The 23295-nt window shown below is 40.3% G+C and overlaps 2 protein-coding genes and 1 long non-coding RNA gene across 7 annotated transcripts in view; 2 read left to right on the forward strand and 1 right to left on the reverse strand.

Moving 5' to 3' along the window:
- GABA-B-R3 (gamma-aminobutyric acid type B receptor subunit 3) overlaps window positions 1–23295 on the reverse strand; it is a 103204-nt gene that overhangs the window by 60602 nt on the left and 19307 nt on the right. The gene's annotated exons all lie outside the window — the stretch shown is intronic.
- Window positions 1643–4391, forward strand: LOC138190721 (uncharacterized). The gene is made up of 6 exons (XM_069134848.1): window positions 1643–2414; window positions 2487–2671; window positions 2794–3147; window positions 3228–3305; window positions 3975–4297; window positions 4388–4391. Exons 1-6 carry the CDS (start codon window positions 1643–1645, stop codon window positions 4389–4391), a joined length of 1716 nt encoding a protein of 571 aa, XP_068990949.1.
- Window positions 20735–21945, forward strand: LOC124214049 (uncharacterized). The gene is made up of 4 exons (XR_006882057.2): window positions 20735–20795; window positions 21055–21134; window positions 21440–21600; window positions 21685–21945. It is a non-coding gene; the product is annotated as an uncharacterized lncRNA (long non-coding RNA).

Here is a 23295-nt window from a genome sequence, read left to right on the forward strand (position 1 = left end):
TTAAAGTAACCGAAACGTCAAGCGCATTCATCGTGTGTTTACACTCGGATCTATGGGGCACAAGACGTCGTCGCGTCGCTTAACGACGACTGCTTCTCAAAAAAAGTCAAAAAGCGCTTTCATTTGTGACGATGTATATTTGGATAGACGATAGTAACAACCGAAGTTCGGACGGATCAGCGGATCAGCGGATCAGCAAATTAGTAGGCCTACGACTTTAGAAGGAGAGAGTTGTGTATGGAGGTGTCAGTAAATAATAAAGTGTGTGAAATTAACCCGAATCCTGATCAGGTAACAAATTAAATAAATAACGACGAAATGAAACAATAAAGAAAGTCACACCATTCTAAAATTATAAACACGACACATCAAACACTCTCCCTTCAAATTCTCCGAATAGTTGTTCCGCTCGATTTTATCTATATACCCTTTTACCGTCCGCTTTTAAGTTATTGTTACTATTTTGTTTTATTCTTACTCGACTATTGTCTCTTATATCTTTTAACTTATGCACCTGTGCCGTCCACTTATATTTTTTAAACTATCAAACCAAGTTTGTTGGGTTGCGACGTGCAGGGACTATAAATTTGGAATTATGTACTATTAAATTATAATTGACTTATTAAACCAAAATGACCCAAATAAATGCATAATTTTCTCTTTGATCGTCAACAACTATTTCTCGCAATTGTCTATTTATTTCCCTTTCTTTTATATTTGACTTATAATCAATAAACAAAATTCATTACACATTGGTTCTCACGTAATATCAACTAATTGAATATGTGTGTACTTTGTGAAATAGTATCTTATCCATTGAAGTTATCCATGATTTTCGCGTGTCGCGCGAAACGACCAGTGTAAAAATACAGTTGTGTATGTGTACACACACATGTTTACTTACGCGCATGTCGCTCTAGAGGCGAGTGTACGTTGGTCAACAGTAAGACCGCGCGTGTAACCTGAATTCTTAGGCTCGCGCACCTTTTTTCCCCTCCTGATGAACAGGAGGTGGTGCTGATCAGTGGCCACAGATCAGTTACTCCTCATTCACTGCGGTAAACGGTCGAGGGTTGAAACGAGGCAGAAAAAGAAAGAGAGATAAAGAAGGTTGGTGTAAAAATTCGACCAGAATCAGGGCTGAAAATTTACGGAAACACATTTCAACTGATACCAACCTCTAATTAAGTATCAATTCCATGGAAATTTTGACTCAGCGTTGGCCCATTTGAGTATTGACCATCTGATTGAATCATTGTTTCGAATTACTTAGTAACGGGTGTAAAAATCGGCAGATGTACGTAGTTCTATTTCCATTTTTAAGCGAGTGCAAGGCATAGAGACTTTGTAGGAACTGGTAATAAAATGGAGTTGAGGTAGCTGGTATCAATATCGGATGTTTACTCGGGCAACTGCACCTGTTTGCGTACTCATTTGATATTCCGCTTGCAAATTTTCCCCGGAAACACTACAAAATTCACGGGCTCGTGTCCCGGTGCGATTCCGCGGTGTTTCGAAACCCATGATACCCACGTCCCTATAAGAGTTGGCGAAAGCTCGGTGAGTGTGCTTTCGTACGGCACTCGCGGCTCGAGGCAGCAGTCAAGACTCGGTGAAAGATCGTGAACTTTCAAAGGTAAAAATGCGTTCGACTCTGGCTTTAACGTTGGTGGCGATATTCGCGATAAGGAGTAGCGAGCAGATGTTGTCTTTTTACTCAAAGCCCCCAGACGAGGGGTGCATTTTATCCTGCGTAAATCGACTAGTGAAACGGCACTTCGATTCGGAGCGTCAAGTGACTATTCTGAGCCCAGGATCAAAGGGCGACTACGTTAGAGGCATAAAGAGCGAGGTTCGGTTGATCGTGAATACATCTAAATCAGATAAGGTGCCTTCGTTTTCCCGGACGAAGCAGGCGGTCGTTTTACTCGAAGGAGATATGCATCGGGACCTGAAGACGCTTCGCTTCATCGAGACCTTTCCACCGCGTACCCGTTTCCTCGTCGTTTCTTTCGTCGCCGGTACCGCCGGTTCGTCGGCGAACAGTTACCTCGAAAAGCTCGTACAGTACCTCGACGAGAACCACCGATACTCCGTCGCCATCGCCGTTAAGTCCGTTGATCCTGACCCGCGTATATACGGGTACACAAAAACCGCCTACGCGAACTGCGGCAGGCCCCAAATACTGGATTTTGGAAAATGCTCCAGCGAGGAAAGCGTGTCGGCCGTATTTCCAACCACCGTCAACTACAACCTGTGTCCAATAAGACTGGCCACCTTCACCTGGCCACCCATGACCCAATTCTTCACGGAGAACGGTGAGATCAAGTCGAAGGGAATAGAGTCCAACATGGTCAACTTCATCGTCGAACATCTAAACGCCACTGCGTCTTTCCTCGAAATTGCGCCGTCCGGTAAGCATCGATTGATTGCCTACCCATCTAATTTCACCAAGTCAAACCCTAATACTCCTTTGGGGTCCACAGAGATCAGGAATTTCGTCAGTAATTACCGAGCGGACATAGGTTGGGGCCAGTTGGTGATGTTCGACGACGACGAATGCTCCTACACAAAGAGCTACGGTTTTGTCGAAGGATCAGTGCTGGTGTCAAAGCGGTTAACCGGGGCCATCATGTCACCGCTGAATAATTTAATGCCGCTTGAAACGACGGTGCGAATGCATTTACGTGGAGAATATGAACCACGATTTTTACACTGGCTTTGTTACATGTACCTAAGACACTACCTTTCCGATTTTGAGCTCTTCACGCGAATGGCACGTTTCCTTTACAGGTTTGGATCGGCATAGCTGTGGTCGCACTCGTCATCGTGATATTGAGGAGCTTTTTGTCAACGTTCAAGGCTATTCCGTTGCTCTACGTCCTGTCACTTTGTCTGGGCACTAGCGTTACCAGATCGCCGCAAGGTTTGTCGAAACGGTTATATTTCCTGTCATTGCTGATATTTGGGTACTTGATCACTCAAGCATACTTGGCCAAGTTGATGATGATCTTCACCAAGGCCGGTGACCAGACGGAAATCAATTCCCTTGCTGAACTGGATGAGTCGAAAATTCCCTTCGGCGGCAGTGTCACATCGCGAAAATTATTCATGGATGTATATCCAAGAATCTACAGAGAGTACCAGGTAGTATGAAATTGTTTTTACCTTACACCGTTGAAGCCGCTCTCTAATGAATTTCATCGCGTCGAACGCGCTGATTTTAGGTTATGAACTTGAGCGAGTTCAAGAGAAACATTCAGAGATTGAAGACCGGGGACGGAGGCTTGGCTACGTACGTAGATGTGAGTTGTGGCAGTGAATTCGTCCCAAAGACGGAGCACTTTTGATAGATTAATTATTTACTGAACGTATTTCTCGTTAACGCAGTTTTAATACTTCAGCCGGGATTTTTGAGACGTCAACTTTCACGGTTACTTAAAAATCAGGCAGATCAAATCGGACCGCGATTCGTTGCCAAAAACAAATTTAGCCCCAAATACTTTTGAATTGTAAATTCTGCTCGTTTATAGCTAACCTGTCCCTCGGTGGATAAACATTCATGAATATTGCAAGGACAAAGCACAGTACATACTGTTGAATAAATAAAAGCGACGCAGATGTTGCAGACGTATAGTTATGGATTGTTCCGGAATTTTACATAGTTACGTAACGTTCAATCGAAAACATTCTGCCTGTCTGCCATAAACAAGACGACGCGACGTGTTCGCTACAGCAACGACTTTTACCTTGACCGTTTCAAGATCCAGACTGTTTTATATGCTGTAGAATACTTGACAAGACTTGTGAAGTGCTTCGGTGTAATTGTTTTATGACAAATTTCATGGCGACGCATCAGCACTTTAGAAATACTTCTTTCAAAGTGTAGAATATATGTTCAATAATATATTTAAGGATCTATCAAGCAGCATGGCATCTGCAATACGACTAACAAAAACAAATATTTCAACCAGAAAGTCCAGTTTATCACCTACGGAAATTTGGAGAACATCGCCGCATTACCAGAAGTACTTACTTTACAACCGATCGCGATAGTTGCCGCTAATGCGAGCAATATATTGTCAATTTGCAACCGGATCATCACTGGCGTCGTGGAATCTGGCCTTCTGAATCATTGGGCAAGTGCTTCGACTTACGAAAAATCCGAAGGGGACATTTCCTTGAACAATTTTCCAGTTGAAGACAACATTGATCTAAAGTTGGATCACTTAAAAACGATATTTCAATTGGCGCTTGTCGCTAAACTTGTCAGCCTTCTAGTTTTTCTCGCTGAATTGTTAGTAGATTTTTTTCGAAAAAGAGCACTCCATGTTCGGTCATGAATTGAGAAGGACTAAATTTTCTTTGTTTTAATCGTCATTCACAGTTAAAATGCAAAAGGGGCTTACAAGATTTATTGTTAGCTCCAAGTAGTTAATCCAAGCATAACGCAATCAGAGTGAAAATAACAAAAAGATGAGACAATTAGTTCAGTCTTCTAGCTATAATGCTGCTTGTCTCAGACTTGAGATAATTTTAAAAGATGTTGATTTCTCCGTCTGTGTATAATCAGATGACATTGAAAAAGAACCTGTTTGAAATTATTTTCATAATGCAATTCTGAAAAATGGATATGCCTTTATTAGCTATTACTTGGAACATAAAGGTCGTAAATTAACTGTAGACTATTTCCAAAATTCTATAATGTTAGAAAAATTATGATCTGTAAGGTTTCTTATTCCGCATCTGTTATCAGAGAATATTTTACTTAATGTATCAAACATTGAACAGCGTCGAAAACAGACGGAAAACTGCATTTTTTTGACGATTTCTTGCCAGAAACTCGTGCGGGAATTCTTTTCGATTAGACCGCGGTAGAGTTTGAAAGTTTGATGTTTCGCTGAAAAGTTCGCCGAAAGGGTGCAACTTCATACTTATAAACTAAGGAGAAAGAGAGCCAACGTAAATGTTTGCCGGACATTTAGCGCTCCACTTAACTGTTCCGTCAGGTTCTTAGCAGCCATTTGAAGACGCGTAATTGCCGATGCTTTCACGCGACAGTCTTAAAAGCGTCACCCTTGGCTTCTGTAACTGTGAAAGAAAAATGACGAAACATTTTTCACCGAGTCACTGATTATCCTTCTGTTATAACACGGTGTTTTTTTTTTTTTTTTATTTCTTTATCCACATTTAATGTATTTATGCAAGACTTGTCACACCCAGAAAACAACATTAGAAAACCCGTTGAGTGACACGAAGGTTAAAACGAGGGGGCAGGGAATAGGCATTACTGAGACGCAAAACTCAAGTGTCAGGCGCAGGCTAGTTGAAGAAACTAACTAACGTCGAACTGGTCTGAAAGTTGGGACCGGGACAGGGTCATTAATCGTCCTAGCAAATGGAGGGTAAGGTGGTTGAAATGTTGCGTGAGCATAAAGTGTCTGTTCCACATGCAGTCTGGCCGCAGTAGTGTTGGTCCGTATATGGTCAGCCGATATTCGAGTGTTTTGCTTAGATGTTAGATCATGTTTGGGCGGTAATGAAACAAAGATACTGCTGTTTTGCTGAAACTATCGATAGTTAAACCGAACTTTATAGCTGTGAAATTTCGCACGCGTTCCTTACATTAGTCTTGTTAGTTAACATTTTAATTAACTCCCGCTTATTCCGTCAGGATTCAAATTACAGTATGAATTCTTGTGGAGAAATTATGAGTTTTGATCAAATTTGCGTAATGAAAATGTGAAATTTTCTGCAAGCTTTCTGAGAATGTTCTTTGGAATAGGATGTATGCTGTTTAAAAGAGTTTCAAATCCAAAGAAATTTCAAAACATACACACGCACAACGCATTCACAAGGTACTAAAGTATCACGCAAAAGTGATACTGAATAATCTTGATTATACTGAAAAATGATCGCGATTGAACAGTCACATAATCTCCAGTGATTGAGGAAAAAGATTTCGCAGCCTGTAAAAGCTTTTGAATCTTATACATAAGACATTCTTTAATGTTACATCTGATTTAGAATTGTAATGCGGTATTTCGAAACATCCTTAATCCGTTCGTGAAATTGTGAAGAAAAACGGTAAAAGAAAGCAGCGTTGGAAAAGTGGCATATTTTTTGCTCCTTTTCGGCTTTTAAATACACGGACTCTCCCTCCCTCCCTCTCTCTCTCTCTTTTTCTCTTTCAACAAAATTGCAGAAGGTTTGTTTTAAGCCGGTCGTTGTTACACTACCAGCTGATGCAGAGGCTTTTAGATTCCAGCAACTGGCTATACATTATCAAAGTAAAGATTAGTTTCTCGCTAAGAATTCCTCGCCATTCAAGTGAAGTTGCCACTTTTTCGCGGCAGCTGAGCGTCTTCAGGAATCAGAATTGGAGGATAAAACACTCTGGATTTGTTTATGTATTCGTTCCATCGATGTTAACGGAGAGACGGAACGTAGTCACGTAGCTTCTTCGAAAATTCGTCAACTTCTGCACTTACACGTTCAAGAGAGAAATACTAGTTCCATTTCTAAGTGCGAACAGCCCAAGTGGAGCATAAAGAACGAGGAAAAGAACGGCGAGGAAAATTGTTGGGAAATTCCTGCAAGGCGAAATAGCAGAGTAGTAGACGAGTGAGCGTATAACTCGGTCTTTGACGTGAAATAAAGTTACGTGTTATGTACCGTCCATAAAACAGCTCTCCGGGGGTAAAATGTTTCTGTGTTTTTTCGCCCGCAAACAGGATTCTAATTATCCACGGCGTGTGCATTGCTCTGAGAAACGAGTTACGCTAATTCGTTGTCAGAAACATGCAGGTAGGTATTAAACACATACACACCGAAGAATGACGGTGTTTACCCTTAATTCAAGATAATTTCTAAACTGATATTTCACACGACTAATAATTTTAGTAGCAAAAAAATACTGTAGAAATAAATACTTTGTCTTGTTAATAATAATGATTGATAAAGAGGGAGAGAGAGAGAGAGAGAGAGAGAGAGAGAGAAATATAAAATTGTTGTTGTAACAAAGAAAGGGTTATTAATGATGCCCGCATTAGCTGCAGTGTGTAAGGGAGATTGCTATAGCTGATATCGATCCAGACGAAAGAAACAGAAAACCGTTTCTGGAGGTTCGTTAACATTCATTTAAAGTTTCAAAGAGTCAATCTTTATTAGTAAACGTTTGTATCGTACCGATGAACCTGTCAAGCACTAGACAGCTGCGATAGCAGAGGGTGTACTTAAACTGACAGGCGACATTCGGAACAATATTAATGATCTGCGACCGTGGAATGAAGTGGATAGAGTAGAGAAGAGAGTAAAATTTTGAGACAGCATGACGAATGATTATAGAAACGCAGATCAGTTGTTTTTTGAGGCTTTAATCAAAGTCGGCAGTTAAGAAATAAATTTCTTCAGCAATCTTAAAGAACGCATTTTAGTAAAAAAAATTTCAGCAAAAGTTGTAGCCAATTGCGTGAGACCAAAGTCAAGAAAGAGATTTCGCCAGCCACCGGAAACGCTTCTATATTCCAGACGAGTAGTTGCTTACGAACTTTAACAGTGATAAGATTACAAATAGATTCGTATTTTCTGTTCTCCGAAACTACTTTCTCCGTTCTCATTTTACCCCGGTGACTTGAAAAGCTCCGGTGAAATAATCTTATTCAACTACTTCGATGTTAATCTTATTATAGCTTCAAAGTAAAGGAGACATCGTGTAATGAACATTGCATAAATTAGCCTTTCTCTTAATTTTTGGACTAACAATAGGCTGTCGCATTATTCCGCGCAGCCCAGCTGGGCCTGCGACAGCCACTAATTAAAGATAGACAATTAATTTATCTTGGGGTGATTAAAAAGTTTAACACTTAACGCTCAAAAGTTTCGTCAAAAGGATATAACCTGCGGGGCTATAAGCTGTATTACCCAGAAATTTACCGACAAGTCGCGCTGGCATCAAAGATACGGCTCTTTGTATAAACGGAGTATTCCAAGCTATTTTGACCTGACCTTGCTGTCATCGCCATTTTCAATTTTATTCCTCTCTTGGTTTGTTACAGAGCGTTGGAAATGAACATGACCTACAAAATTTTAGATCAACCCTTTGCCGGCGATAATTTTTTCCCTTTTAACTTCTTCAATTTAACGTCTTCCAGAATAAATGTACGACGGTTTTCGCTCTGGGCTTGAAGTTTTTCAAAAGTCAAAATTTCGAGACAAAATTTTCAATTATCAAAGTCGATTACGGCTGTAACAGCGATCACTGAAGAATCGATTGTATTTTTTTCAATTCGAAACTCTGCAGGCCATATTTTTTTCTCTATTGCCTTATGACAAGACGCTGGGAGGAGAATAAAATTAACCGCTAAAGGCCTGACACATTCCTCATACGCTTCTGAAATATACAAACGTTTAATCGCAGTAGGAAGATTAAGCCGCGCCTTTCGCTCATTGAGGGTATAAATGATCCGGGTTTAAATGGGAAAACAAATGGTTTTCAACCGTCGGTGTTTTCGGGGAGAGCTTTACTCCGAGCGATTAGAGCAGAGCTCGGAGGGGATTTTCGCATCAAGGCAATAAAATCGATATTATACGTGCAGGCGAAGACACGAAAGTAACGAGTCTCCGTAGGTTTATTCATTAAGGTGGAAAGGTCCTCCGTCGCTTACAATTATTGTTAGAGTTGACGCTTCGCCGCCTTCCCCGTAGGCGAATTATGCGACGACATGACTCGGCCGTCCTTTGCACATGAAAAAAGTGACAGGATTACCGGGTTAAATTGGCAGGAATTAGGCCTTCGACGACGTACATCGAGTGGAATAGGCAGATGACTAACACGTTTATCATCGAAGAGAATCTACCAGCCCATCCGTTTTAGTGTCCACTCGCGTGACGCAATTCTGATGCTACATACGATGTAGGCAAAATAGATCAGCAGGACTACGTTGCATGAAAAAATTTTTTCCTCTTGAAACTGTTGTTTACAATGAAAAAGATTCAGAGGCCCCGCTTTCGAGTTTTCGTTTTTCCATTGAAACAACGCGTCAAAAAATGCTTAACTTGACTCGCTGTCGATTTCGCGTGAAAATATAGATGAAAATGAAAAATATTAAAACCTTTTATTTTCTCTGTATTTAGTAGGATTATTTTTGATTTTTCAATTTTTTCTCTTTTATGTCAAAATATTTCTGAAAATATGCAAAATTGACTAAAATATCCGGGGAATTTTTTTGCCCTTAATATTATTGCCTACCAAAAAAGTTTCTTTGATATTTTTCATTTTCGTTTGTATTTTCACGCGAAATCGACGGTGAGTTAAGTTAGGCCTTTTTTTTACGTGTTATTTCGATGTGAAATAAAAACTCGAAAGCGGGTTCTCTAAATCTTATCCAAACAAGCTCAAATTTGCAGAGGATTCATTTTTCATCGTGAACAACAGTTTTAAGATAAAGCGACACTGAAAAAAAAATTTAATTTTTTTTGGTTATCCACCAAATCTCTACTGTGCATACTTGAGGCGATATGCTTCAGCTGCCAGGATATTTACTCGGCAGTTTGAGCCGACGTGACGTCATTAGGATCAGATCCTTCCCAGACCATGCCAGGGTTCGTTTCTCTCGAAAATGGCAATGTCGCTTCAGGGAAACCCTGGTAAAGGGGTAAAGACTCCACTAATGAACACTTCCATACACTTAACGTCATGCAAAGTCCTACACGTAGGATTATTCGTTGGAGCTGTTCTCGTCGGCTCCAAGTGTTCATTTACTTTCGCTATTTCCGCAGTGTCGAGTAATTAATTTTGAGAAATCAACAATCACAAATTTAGTTACAGGTCTAATCGCCCGCCACTGAAAGCTTCACCGTTCTTCGCCACCAACGTCGAAGACAATTATATTTCGCAGAAACAAAAGGAACGAAAAATTTTGCGTCGTTATGAGTTTTGTTCAAATTTCTCGGGGGTACACAGAAATATGGGCGAGCTTATCGCCGGGACCTGCTCGAAACCCGGCCGTTTGTTCTTCTTTAATACCATCAAAATCGTATCACTTTCGAGTCCGTAACCGGCTGATGGAATTGTTTGAAGCCTGTTTAATCCCTTTCGGTGCTACAGAGCCTCGTCCGAATGGATCCGAGCGGTCCAACCCTGCAGCTCGTCAGGTTTACTATTAATCTAGGAAAGCCATTCGCCCACGTTAGCTTCTGGATTCTCATTTGCCAAGCAAATTGTAGAAACTAAAATCCGCATGGGCGATCGTCTGTACGAAATGATTCTCATTTATGTACAGCGTCGAGATTTTATCCACCTCGATTATTTTCCCGCTTTATTGTAATCCACACAAATTTTACTCTGTTTTTCACCTCGAACTGTAGAGTAAGTATGTAGCGAATATAAGCTACGCTATAGGATCAAGAGAAAAGTTACTTTTCTGCTTTATGTATTCAATCTTAACATTATCAAATACAATTTACGTTGCGCGATATCCACTCGGAAATTCATATTACCATTTCAAAATCCCATTTTCTGCTGTGTATTAAGAAGATAAGATTCACGTTTTCTCTTTCGGATATCTCGAGCTCTCGAGGAATCCGATTATGCGCAAAAAATAACAGGTCGATTTTAATTTATACGTATTATTTCACATTTTCATCTTACCTCTCCAATATGCGAAGACTAGCAAAATTTCAGAATATATAAGCACGCAGGTCTCATAATTGTACTGTCGTGTCGTACGCAGTTCCATTTGCTAAAACAATTACGTAGTTTCATGCATGCCAAAAGTAATTATAGCGTCCAAACGACGAGGATCAGCCAAAGAGAGATAAGTGACGAGACTGTTCCATAGGCAGCGAGCTAAACTTGACATTAGGCTACTGTCAGTGTGCGAAAATTCAGGGGTTAATGAATACAGCTTCGAATACTGGTAAGGCGACCTAAGAGAAATTGAAAATCGTGCTTTTTTGTAAAAAGAAATACGATCGAACAGCGCTCAAAAATATTCTGGAAGTGTGACGTGATTTTGGTTCTCATAGAAAGAAGGAAGGTATCGATCAATAACTGCCGGGTAAAAAACTTCAAGAAATTATGAATCTCTGGACATTGGCCATGGTCCGTGATGTGCAAATAAAATCCTTATCTCTGTCAGTGATTTATACTTATTTGTCGCATGACATAAGCTTTGCTTCTCAAACCTGCATCGAGATAACTCAGCTTGCAACGGAATAATACCCGATGGATATCTCGAACAGCGGAAACAATATTAAGGCCTAATAACCATGAAAGCCCACCGATATACATCCGCGATGCTATTTCTGCAAGCGTCACCGCTTTAACGCGAATGAGGACGAGGTCAGAAAAACGTTATTAAAATGCAAATTGCGCGCACAAAGAGACGTTCGTAGCCCCAACGCTTATAGGAACTTCATAATGATCTGGTTGTAATACCGTTATATCGAATTGTTGGTCCTCCACGCTAACAACAATTTCCAGTTTCTTTTTTTATTAAAGAGGCAGCGTACCTCAAAGCGGCTGAATGAATCGCGTTCACGAGACTCGTGATTGCAAAGGTCAGTTTGATCTTTTTTGATATTGAAGAGAAACGATTAGTAAGGGGAAAAAGTTTATCTTCGAGGGATATTGATTCGCACAATTTTTTTTTACATTTCTCTTCTTCGCGCCGGTTCATTTCGCAGCGAAAACTGAGAAACAAGCTAGAAGTGGATAGAAAACTCATTATGAGTTATGCATTATTCCCTTGATTTGCTCCGAAACCGGATCACGAGCTTCGGCTCAAGTCTGCCAATTATCTGCTGCAACTATCGGTAGTGATCGATCTGGATTAAATTGGCGTGGCCTTTTCCCCGTGATGGGAAAATTGAGCTAGTAAGTAATAAGTTCCGTCTCGACTTTGTTCGTTCGGTATGAACTCTCGACATAAGAACGACCATCCCAAACCTTTCCATCGGATTACTCAAGCTGGTGGTATCATATTCTGTAAGGATATATCTCAGAATTTCATTAACGACTTTTAAACTTGTTCCTCGAATTCTCGAGTTCGTTTTCAATCGAGAAGCAAAAAAGGCTGCAGGGGAGGGAAATAACCGAGCAGCTGCGGCAATTAACACGATTGCTTTAATTTACTTTCTATGATCGTAAATGAGGAACCGATCAGCTTCGAAGAGAGGATTTATAAATCGAAAGGAAATGGATTTTTCAGAAGGCATTGCGGTAAGTTTAAACGAATAGACAACTACCTGTAGTCGTGTTTTTGTTTTTTTTTAATTTTTGATTTGTTAGCGTCTTTAACTTGCGATATTGTGTTATAGAATTGGAAAACAAAAAAAAAAAAAAAAAATGGAGAGATAAGTTTTAATGGTATTCTTAATACGACTGTTACAGAAATGCCAATTTAATGGAGATTCCTGGAAAAAAAAAAAAAAAAAATAAGATTATCCGTACTCGAGGAAATCGCAAATTATATCCTAGTCTTAGGTGCAGATTGAAATGGATCCAGCTATAAGTTCCAATCGTAAAGAGCGAGAGGGGGGATAAATCTCAAGGGTGAGACTAAGCCACGGTAAAACGAATCGGAAAAGTTGGCAGGGTGCAGAAAATTACAGTTAATGCCCAACGTAAGTAGGAATTGTCTAGAAAAAATAAAGTCAAATTACAGTGCGGCGTGAACCCCATAAATATACAATTATGGATATAAATTGGACTTTTGTTAAATCCGCGGTTGAATTTTTTTTCCTCGCCAATGAAATCGACGAAAAGAGGTTCGAAGGTTTTCACTTGGGGATACATTTTCAAACGCGTTCGGAAATCGATCCTAGCACGATCAAATTAATCTTCTCAAAGGTAAATACTTTCCGTGGGACTCAATTCCCCTGGGATTTTTTTAGTCCGAAGGACTTGAGATTTCATGCTGGAGACCTGATACGGAAACATACACAAATTTTCTGAATTTCTCATTATAAATCCCCTCCTAACTGAAGATTGTGGCTTTGCCTTCCTCGTCCTTGCCAGGTCTTCTTAATTCCGCAAGATTACGGAGTCGGTCGATCCTTTACAATTGTACAAACAAGAGAAAATAAAACTTTATTCCAGCTTTCAATTACAACGAAAGAATGCAAATCAATCGTAATTACTGTATAAAATTACGCGTGTTTCCTTTGTTAGACACCCGTCTTACGAAATCAAAGAAAAGGAAAATTGTCCTATAAGAAGTGAACGATTCTTCCCGAACTAATATAATCTGAACCTAAAGGATCAATTTATGAATATTTGTCACATAAGCTTGAATATACGTTCATTGATCATTTTTCCTAGGTCTTGAGAAATTCCCCACAGTTTTTGAGACGCGTAAACATTTAATTACAACAAATCTTGAAGGTATGGCAGTCAAAGGGTTGAGGATTAAACGCCCATCTTGTCCAATATATATCCATCTCTCCAAATAGTCAATGGCATCGAGGAATCTAGATGGTTTCGTTACGATGATCCTCCCTGAAATATGCTTTTCCCCCTCTTCCACGTTAAATCATTATCACTCTTCGTTGAGTTCATTGGCTAATTCCGTAATGAGATTTGTTGCTAACGATACTCCAAATGGTAATGGATGCATCTCAACTATCCCAAATACCACCTGCGACATTGACAAACTATAAGTCAAAGCGAAAAGGCGGAACATCCGCTTATCTCATCTCTCATTTGATTCATACCAGATTCAAACTTACTCATCGATGCCATTCAATTTGTCAGAATTGTGTCGCAAATATCAAGAAAAGTATTATATTGTGAAATAATTATTAGTTGTTCAAGAAAAGTTCCACGTAGAATTAAACGAGATTCATCTCAATGGAAACATCGTTTCACCGCTTGGCTTGTTTAAATTCTCAATTGTAAGTTGCAAACGAGTTCACTGAAAATTTATTTACTGAATTTAGTTTAAATTTTAATGGTTTAGAAATATATTTTATCTATTTTTGTGCTCACTTCTATAATAGCCAAACAACATGTTCTAAAACTGATATATGAATACTTAAAATAGTATCTTGATGAAGTTACACTGGTTCTTGATAGAATTAGGAACATTTGAGACTTTTAGATTTTTCACCACAGCCCTCGATACATCTATCTACAACCAATCTAGTTTCTTTCATGTCAAGTTTTAATTGGTTTTGACAGATTTAGCCTCGTTTTCTGATATGAATTAAACGCCTGTTATTATGACAATATTCAATACAAAATCCAAGAAAATATTCCCCTTGCACTCTTAATAAACAATTTCAAAAAAAAAAAAATTATTAGCAACACGGAAACGGAGGCCGTTGAACAAAAATTGAAAGGACGAATTAAATTTCTCTTTCCTACGTTTTATTCGTCAAGCTCCACTCAAGCAGTTCAGAGAGAACTCGTTTATTTTGAAGGGGAGTGACGCGGATGACTAGAATCACGAAAATAATTAGACCTCTGGTTGTTTCTTCCGTACAATTGCAGACCGTTTTACCCGTCCTCGTAACGACATTTGTTTATGATATTATTTCGGTAAGACAACAGGGGGGTCCGTTTTCCCTGAGATTGGTGAACCCAAATTTATAAAAGCATCGTACTCAGTATAAAGTTGAGTTGAAATCTGTTGACTGAAAAATGCATTCAACTACTGACACGAAATGGAGCAATGAACAAAAGAAACTCTATCTGGATTTACAGGAAATTGTTATTGATTAGTCTTATTTTTCGATTCTCTCAAGGATTTTTTGAACACATTTTCCAACGTATTTCAGGCGCCGTTAAGGTCGCAGTTCAGTTTATGCAACAATGAGTGAACTGCATAAGCAGCTCAGCGAAAGGAACTGCCAAAAAAAAAAAAAAAAAACACATTTATCTTGAATGATGAATAATATACATCAACCTGACTAATTTGAATACCAGCCGTGCTCAAGATCCGGGCTAATTGTTAGTTGAGATTTTGTATTAGCATTTTATCCACTTGAGTAAAAATAATTCACCGAGAGAAATCCAGCCATGATTACAAGCTTCTGTGGAAGACGAGTATAACAATAATAATAACTCGAGACTTCGGTCACGTTGCATAACGAATACATATAATACGATGCAACGGGAGAATATGTTTCATTGTGAATCTGTTATTCGAATTCAACCGAAGCAACTCGAGTTCTTCATCGCGTGTATTTCGCCATCATGAAATGCAAAACTTACCTGTGAAGTTTCACAGGCATTTCCGCAGAATTTCGCAGAAAGCTTTGTTTGAATCGGAAGATAAAAATTCATAGCAGATTGTCGCAGAAAAAGATAATATTTATTTCGCTCGTTTTTTTTCCATCAATTTAATTGCCTACTCGACTGTATGATTTCAACTTTGTTCTCACGATTATTCTCTAAAATTCTGCTAACAATTTGAAATCAGCATGCTTATTTGCTGCAGACTTGATCTAAATTTTTTTTTTTTTTTTTTTTTTGAACGGGAAAAATTACGGTGTTCGAACCTTGTTTCGGTGCAAAAATAAATGGTATCTCTATAATATTGTCCTTGTTTAAAACAGTGTAGTACATAGGGATTTGAAAAAAGAATGCGAAAGGAAGAAAAAAAAAAAAAAGAAAAGAAAAACTGCACAGAGCGAGAAATGGGCCTTCCCATTATTCGGAGGATCGAACATCTTCAGGCTAACGCATACACAGGTATACAGAAGACGTCTGAATTTCGGCGTAAAGATTTTCCATTGTCCGACGCAAAGTGTTTGGTTAAACAAAGGGACTCTGGATACGGAGAAAAAGCGTCGAGTAGCGGTTAGAACCACCCATCCAACCACCAACGGCAGGAAAAATATCCATTAACACACGAGCAGATGAGTTGGGAAAACTGAGCTGCTCGTGAAGTAAGAAGCCGATCGACTGTTTGCTCGAGCGAAGTACGAGAGGGAAATTAAAGCGATATTGGTGCGGGATGTGACCGGGGCGGGAAATCAGGTGAAATAAAACTAGGAGCACCCCAAGGCGACTAATCCGTAAACCTCGGGGGTACAAAATAGCGGAAGCAGTTGCCCGGATCCGCAATCAGCTTCAGCGTAACTCGCGAATCCCGCGAGACCGGCAATTCGAAAGCGTTCAGCAAGCGGCGTCGATCGGCGGCCGAAGTAACATTTGAATTTCAATTCGCACGATAGAAACTTCAGCTTTACGCCCCGTTTTCCACGGACGCGATAATCCGGCTTCGACGAAGTTCGTCAGGAATAATTTTGCGTTATCGACGATCGACGAATCGAATTGGAAGAGAATAAGAGATAAGAAAGGTAAACAAAAGAAAAAAGAAAGAAACAAATTTCATCGTCCCAACCCAACCTTGCATCGATTTTTTACACAACGCATTTTCATTTTCTTCGCGCCCTTTTCTCCTCCCCTCCGTTCCACGTTGCCTCTGAACTTTTTCGTTTTTTGTTTTCACTGTATATAGGTTAAATTCCAATTTTAAATTCAGCGATGTTGCGGCGTCCACGGGATATCTTTTTATTCCTTGGTATATCGGGGAGGAAAATATAAGAAATTGCAAAAGTGCTTCGGGGTCTCGCCTTATACGGTCATGTGCGAGGGATATGTTGAATACAATAATTCTTTCTCTCACCTCGAATACAGACTCGTTTTGCGGGTTTCTCTGGCTGCTGATGCACCGAAAGAATCTGAAAAACCTGGACGAGCTCCTCTTTTTTTTTTTTTTTGAAAATTAAGGCGAAATAATAATACGAATCGCGTATATCTATAGATGTTGGGACGGCCTGCTGTGATCTGAAAATGGATGGACGCGGTTTGATCAAGTTATTACCGAGACTCGATGGGAAAAGGTCAGCGTCTATCCAGGTGTAGTCGTTCGACCCATCCAATCTCGATGAACGTCAATTTGTTACCTCTAATGGATGAAGTCCTTGTTGGCGATGGGTATTCCCGCAACCGGTGCAATAAAAGTAGTAAAAGACATCGAGCCGAGAAAATCCTCCTGCTTTTTTCCCCTCCAAGCATCGCGTGACGGCTGCAGAAGCGTCGAATGGCTTCGAATTGCGTGTTGATGAATTTATTTCATCTTGTTTCGCAAAAATTGACAGATTTTTCAGACAGCGTTGAAAATAGACGGCGATATTCAGGGACCGAGAAACCGGGGTGGATTAGCCTCTCGGTATCGCAGCGACCCGCGGTTACAGTTATCAGAATGTTTTTATTGGCCTTCACACGATTCTGTCAAGCCGTCCTTTACGGTACACTCGAGGCATTATTTCCAGCAGGGAAACTCGTTAAAAATGTATTACCGCATCCTCTTAGGTCCTCGCTGCCGGAGCGTTGTGTCGTTTTAGAACGAAAATACATCCGACGCACACACAAGCGCACACATCGCGACTGGGTGCGTGGGCGGCGATAAAAAGTCGACTCGCAGGTTCGCGAGTCGCCTGACAAGGGAGAAATCGCTGTGAAAAAGAGAGCAAGTAAGTGCAAAACGAGAATGAAAAGCTCGAACGCTGTGGAAAAAAAAAAAAATGGCCCAAAGACGAAAACAGAGTTTCGTTCGAGTAAAGAGATTTATATCGAGTCTTGAAAAAATTTGGCATCGGTGCTCGGCGCACTTCGCGTCGCGATGTTTTTCAGCGATAAACAATTCGAAATTATTTCGAAGCCCGTACTTCGGCAGCGTTTAGGCGAAGATGAACGAAGCGAAGCGTGCGGTTCAGTCGACTGTAAATTCGCATGTTTTAAAAATTTTCTTTCCTTCTTGGTTCAATTTCAGTTCTCACGTCACTTCGTACGTTAACGCGAACATAAATCTCTTGCGTCGTAGTAAATTGCCTGCGCTTTTTGGCGTGTTATTCGTGAAATAAAAATTTGTAATGCGCGGTATGAGCTTTTGTCTGTGATGGAAAAAAAAAAAAGAAAAAAAGAAAAATAAAACAAGTACACGCTACTCGCTATAAAGCAGAATCGATTCCAGAATGGAACCTTTGCAAAAGAATTTGATCGAATTAAACGAATTCAAAGGCTTCGATTCACCAGACCTCCCAATTAAATAAAAGCTTAATCGAAATGGACGTCATACCATGGCTTCCCGGTACAATTTCAATTTATTCAAGATACGCGAAACAAAGTTAACTACAAGTTTTGTTTTTTTTTTCACAATAAACCAATTCCTTCATCACGGGATGAAATTTGTGCTGAAAATCAGAAGATTTTCTTATTCTTGATATAATATTTGGAGTAATTCTTAATTCCTTTTCACGTAATTTCCGAGTTTCAATCAGGAATTCTAATTCTCATTAATAGCTATGGTTCGGCACGCGTGAGTGTCAAAAATGAGACTATACGTACAAATATTGGGAAATGAGATGCCTCGTAAAGGCGTGAAATCAAATAATTCGCAGATCAAATATCCGAAGATCTTGCAGATGAACCGTTTCTTTGATCGTTGGAAACTCGTTGCCTTTGAGAACTTACAACTCCCTGTGCGCTTTGTTTACCGAGAGACAATTTCGTCCAATTTGTATTTTTCACCCTGCACTTTTCCTATTATCAAACTTTGAGCGTGCGGAAAAGAGTTCCGGTGCTGAAACCAGTATTCGTTCTACGCGATTCCGATAACAACTCGCGCAATACTGGCTGCAAACAAATCTCTCAACTGACCCGTATTCTCGAAATGAAGGGAAGGCACATCATCTAGATACCTCCTTCCATTAAATCGTGAATTCAAACAGAAGAGAGTAGATTTTCACGTCGCGGGGAAATTGCATGGAGTGAAAGACGCGGAAGAGATTGCGACTTGTCGTGGAAGACACTGGCAATTTTTTTTTTAACATCGGTTTCTGTTATCGCGTATATTCAGTATATGTCACGCATGAGATCATGATCAGAACGAAGTGTAAAAGTATTCTCATGCTATTTTTTCATATTCGAGATCATGATCGGAACGAGAAAGCAGATCCTCGCTATCTTTGGTACTTGAGAGCATGGACCAGTCTGTGAATGTTTGTCTCTTCTCTATGGGATAAAAATTACAAGGATATGCATTTCGATCGATAATATGATGGATAGCGGAGAGAGGGCGGATGAAGCCGAGACGAAGTCAACTTTCTCAAGACAAATATATTATAACTTTCACGTGATGCTTCAATTCACTTTATTTCCTGTTATGAAACAAATTATCAAAGTTTCTTCCACCCCCCCCCCCCCCCCCCCCCCCGGGTAAAGTGCCATCCACATTCGTGAGGTTCTCGGATTTCAGGAAATTCACTTTTCGTGGTAACTCTGTTGCCTTAGTTTTCGATCGAATGTAGACGTTTTTTGGTACACTTGAGGATTAGCGTAAATCGAGACGGTAAAGCGAGTCGATTCGCACTTATTACTCGACGTTTAGCCACGGATATAAAATTATTAACATTCGGTGCCGAATTCACGAGTCGGTATAAAAACCGCGGGAGAATGAATCCCGAATTGAAAATCGGCCGGATTTACGACACACTGCGCAGGAAAATTTTCTATGCCCCATCAAACTAGGATATGAACTATCTTTCAGAGCTGCTGTTCCTGCAACTATACCTATAGGAGAAGATCGTAAAGAGGGCCGACTTTACAGCTGGGCAAAATCGGATTCGAGGCAGCTGTTACCGGATAAAAGGGTTCTTCGTTTGTCGGTAAAGCTTTCCGGCTGATTGAAAATTGGTTAGAATAAATATTATATAGAGATATAATATTTAGGTGACTTCAATGAGAAGAAGCGAGGTGAAAATGTCGCAATGCATGCGTTAAAATATAGCTACCAAGATCCGAGGTAACGATGGATCGGTGCGATATGGTTACCGATCTTGTTTCGAAGATACCACGCAATACGGGATTATCCGGGCTGTCAGGCAACCCTATTATTCTTCAAACGTTCGTTGCCCGAAAACTCCCTACTGACAGAGTGAAAGCGATCCTTTCTGCAGAAGACGTCTTGCTCGAGACCCGGCCATGTGGGTTGTCGCACATCCGGGGAACGGTCAAGGATCGCCGAACATTTGCTGCCTGTATTCTGAGATCGTGCAGTCACGCGAATTTTGATCGGGGAACAGAGAAGAAGAGATAAAAGAGGGTCGAGCATGCGGGGCGAGTAATCACTGTAAAAGGCGCCGGGTCCGCACATACCGATGAAAAATACCGGCTATTCTCGAGCCAGTTACCATGGTGACCATGCGGAGACGTGCAACGCGGATATGAGACAAATCAAATTCCTCGGCGATTGACTTTATAGCCGGCGTAATTGACGCTGGAAATTGGGTGGAAAACAAGAAAGACGTCAGAAATATTGCGGGGTGTTCGAGGCTATTATGATGCAGAGGAGGAAAAGAAGTGAAACAATTCAATTGCCAAACGTTATCTGGTTTTTGTGGGTAAATAGAATGGCTGAGAATTCCAAGAGCATTTTGTAATTTGCTTTCTAGGCGTAAACGTTACTCGTGAAACCATTCAGGCGTGATGACACTAATTCTTGTCATTTGTTCAATTGTAACCAGCTCGCAGAACCTAATGATGATCGAAAAAATAGAAAAAATAGGTGCTTTCGGACCCGACAAACATCTGAGTCAATATAGACTCTGGATTGCATATTTATAAACTAAATCGTGTCAACCTGCAGATGTTCACCTTTGTTGCGAGTAAAATAACTCGGCGTATATAAGTCGACACTATTCTAAGCGACATCCAGTGTAACACCGTCGACTGGATATAAATTTACCTGAATATAAATTCTTGTCGTCGTCTTTGAAATGGGGTAAGGTATATACTTCGCGTATCGTCTAAAATATGGTATTGCTCCATTCCTCATCTTGGGTAATTTTTTTTCGAAAACCACGAAGCACCGTTAAGCTCAGTTCAATGTCAGTATGATGCGAATGCAATCTGATGAAAGAATTTTCATCGACGAAATTTATGAGCTATCAAAATTCCGCATAAACTTGATAACGACCTCGAAGCAAAGATCGCAACCCCATTGTATACCTACCCTTTAATGTAACAAAATTTTGTTGCAGGAGTCTTGTGAAATTTATATTCGTCGCAGCTGCGTTCTTCCTCCTGTTATTGCACCCGTCTATCTGCTCTCCGTACTCAGGTGAGCAAAATTGCCTCAGTGTCTCGTGAGAACGTGTGGAATTGAGTGATTCATCCATTCGAGACTTGACCCAACTAACTGACTGACATGTTCGTCGATATGAGCGACGAATTGACTTCGAAAACACGGCCATGGTTAAAACCTAGATAAAACCACGGTGATTTTATCCCCCCTCTGCCCTCGTAACAACAAAAAAAAAAAAAGGAAAAAAACAAAAGAAAAAATCGAGCCAAGAAAAGTGAATCCAGTATGCTGCTCGTACTTGAAACACTGATTTGCTACTTTCTTTGTTCGTGCCTATTAAGAGCTTGGAGAAACGTGTCCCCCTTTCGATCAACATCAGGACTCATCCGAGGCGCGATGCGAACCAGGCACTGCCTGCAAGAAATTGGGTCGAAGCTACATGTGCGTGGTGGAAGGTGATTTGAACGAGTAACGAGGGTCGACACTGTGCGTCGTTATTAAGGTGGTTTCAAAATCTCGCCACTTAAGAGGCTCAAAAAGTGATCGAGGAATACGAGTGTATAAATCGTTTGCAATGATGTTCCAGATTTAGATAATATATATACGTTATCACCGTAAGGTCAAGAGGCAGTTACGAAATTTTCGACACCGTGGAAGGCGATAAGTTTGAAATCGAAAGGAAGAATTTGGACTCTACTTCTGTTGGTTTTCATCCAGCTACGCTGTTATTTATCATGTATTTATTGTTTGAGATTCTGATTCATTTAATCACCTCATTAATTTATAGCGCTCACCATTTTAGTCGTAAGTTCATTTATTTCAAGAGTGGATTCATAATATACAAATAAAGCACACCATTTAACTATATGATATCCTCAGTGTACGGTTTCAGTATCGCATACCAGATGTTTTCCTATTTATGCCCTTTAATCCCACCCCATGCAAAAATAATGTTCTCCAGGAATCATCGGAAATTAGTTTACAAAACGTACGGAGCTGCGACGCGTTAGGCAATGATTTCTGTCAGAAAAGAAGATCCTGAAAGCATATCAATTCCATCGTCCGGCCATTATACCCTTTCACAAAAAGAAGAGGGGCACATGTTAGAAAATTCAATTTGACTCTCCTCACTCTTTCGTTCGAACCACTGCCGGGTCAAAAATTCTCTTTGTGCGGAAGCTGAAAACGGAAATGGTACGGGCGGGGGATTATATTGGAATTGTGAATTCATTCGACGGTACGAAGCTACCGAGCTGATTCTGGGTATGACAGAGGTTTATTTCCATTCCAAAATACGGTTCTAATTTCCTGACTTATCTCGCGTCCGGAGATCGCGGATATCAGATTCGCCTGACACACACAGACCCTGGTCGAAAGAGTCCGGATATTTCCAAGCGGAAAGGCGATAAGCAAAGGACTATCCGCCGATACGGTGTAACTTGCTTCAAGAGTCTCGCATTCTCCGAGATGCATATTCCAGGTGAAAGCGCTCTTTGATGGGCAGCGGCTCACGAGCCAGCTCATCGTCGTTTTGCCGAAGTAAAAGCGAGACTTGCTGTCAGCATTAGACTTTTGTCGTTGGTGCGCAATTTCCAGAATCGACTGTTGTAACGCTCGCATACAAATCGTCATCTTTGTGTCAAAGGTTATCTAGTATCGCAGCTCCGACACTCATCTACTCCAAGGGATGAAGGATTAAGTCTGTAGCGCGCGGGATCCATTGTCCATTGTCATTTCTCGTTTTTGTGCCGGGAGACCGTCGTTAGAACAATTCTCTTCGGGGGCGAAGTAGTATTCCGTGAAAGTGAACACTGCCTGGGCTCTCTGTAACCATTGTGTGTAATACCTTGTTTTGGGAGATGCTCATTACCGGGGTGAAAAATGCGAGGCTCTTTGTTACAATTTCGAACATCACGATCGCATGTTTCGCGTTTAATGTTGTTTAAAGTTAGATGAAAACGAAACATAGAACGCCTTGGAAACAGACACGAAAATTAATAATCGGGTTGAATTTCATTCAAACAGTGTCTCATTAACGTGGAAGAATATTCAGACATTTCGAAACTGAACTAAAAAGCTCAGATTTTCAAGTCGACCAGATTATTGTGTGATTCATTTCTTACATCAAACTAGATACTGTTTTCTAAAGGATTCTTGATTAAATTGATTTTTTTTTTTTTTGTCTTAATGCAGTTCT

This window comes from Neodiprion pinetum, chromosome 3 (assembly GCF_021155775.2).
Source record: "Neodiprion pinetum isolate iyNeoPine1 chromosome 3, iyNeoPine1.2, whole genome shotgun sequence".
NCBI classification, from domain to species: domain Eukaryota; kingdom Metazoa; phylum Arthropoda; class Insecta; order Hymenoptera; family Diprionidae; genus Neodiprion; species Neodiprion pinetum.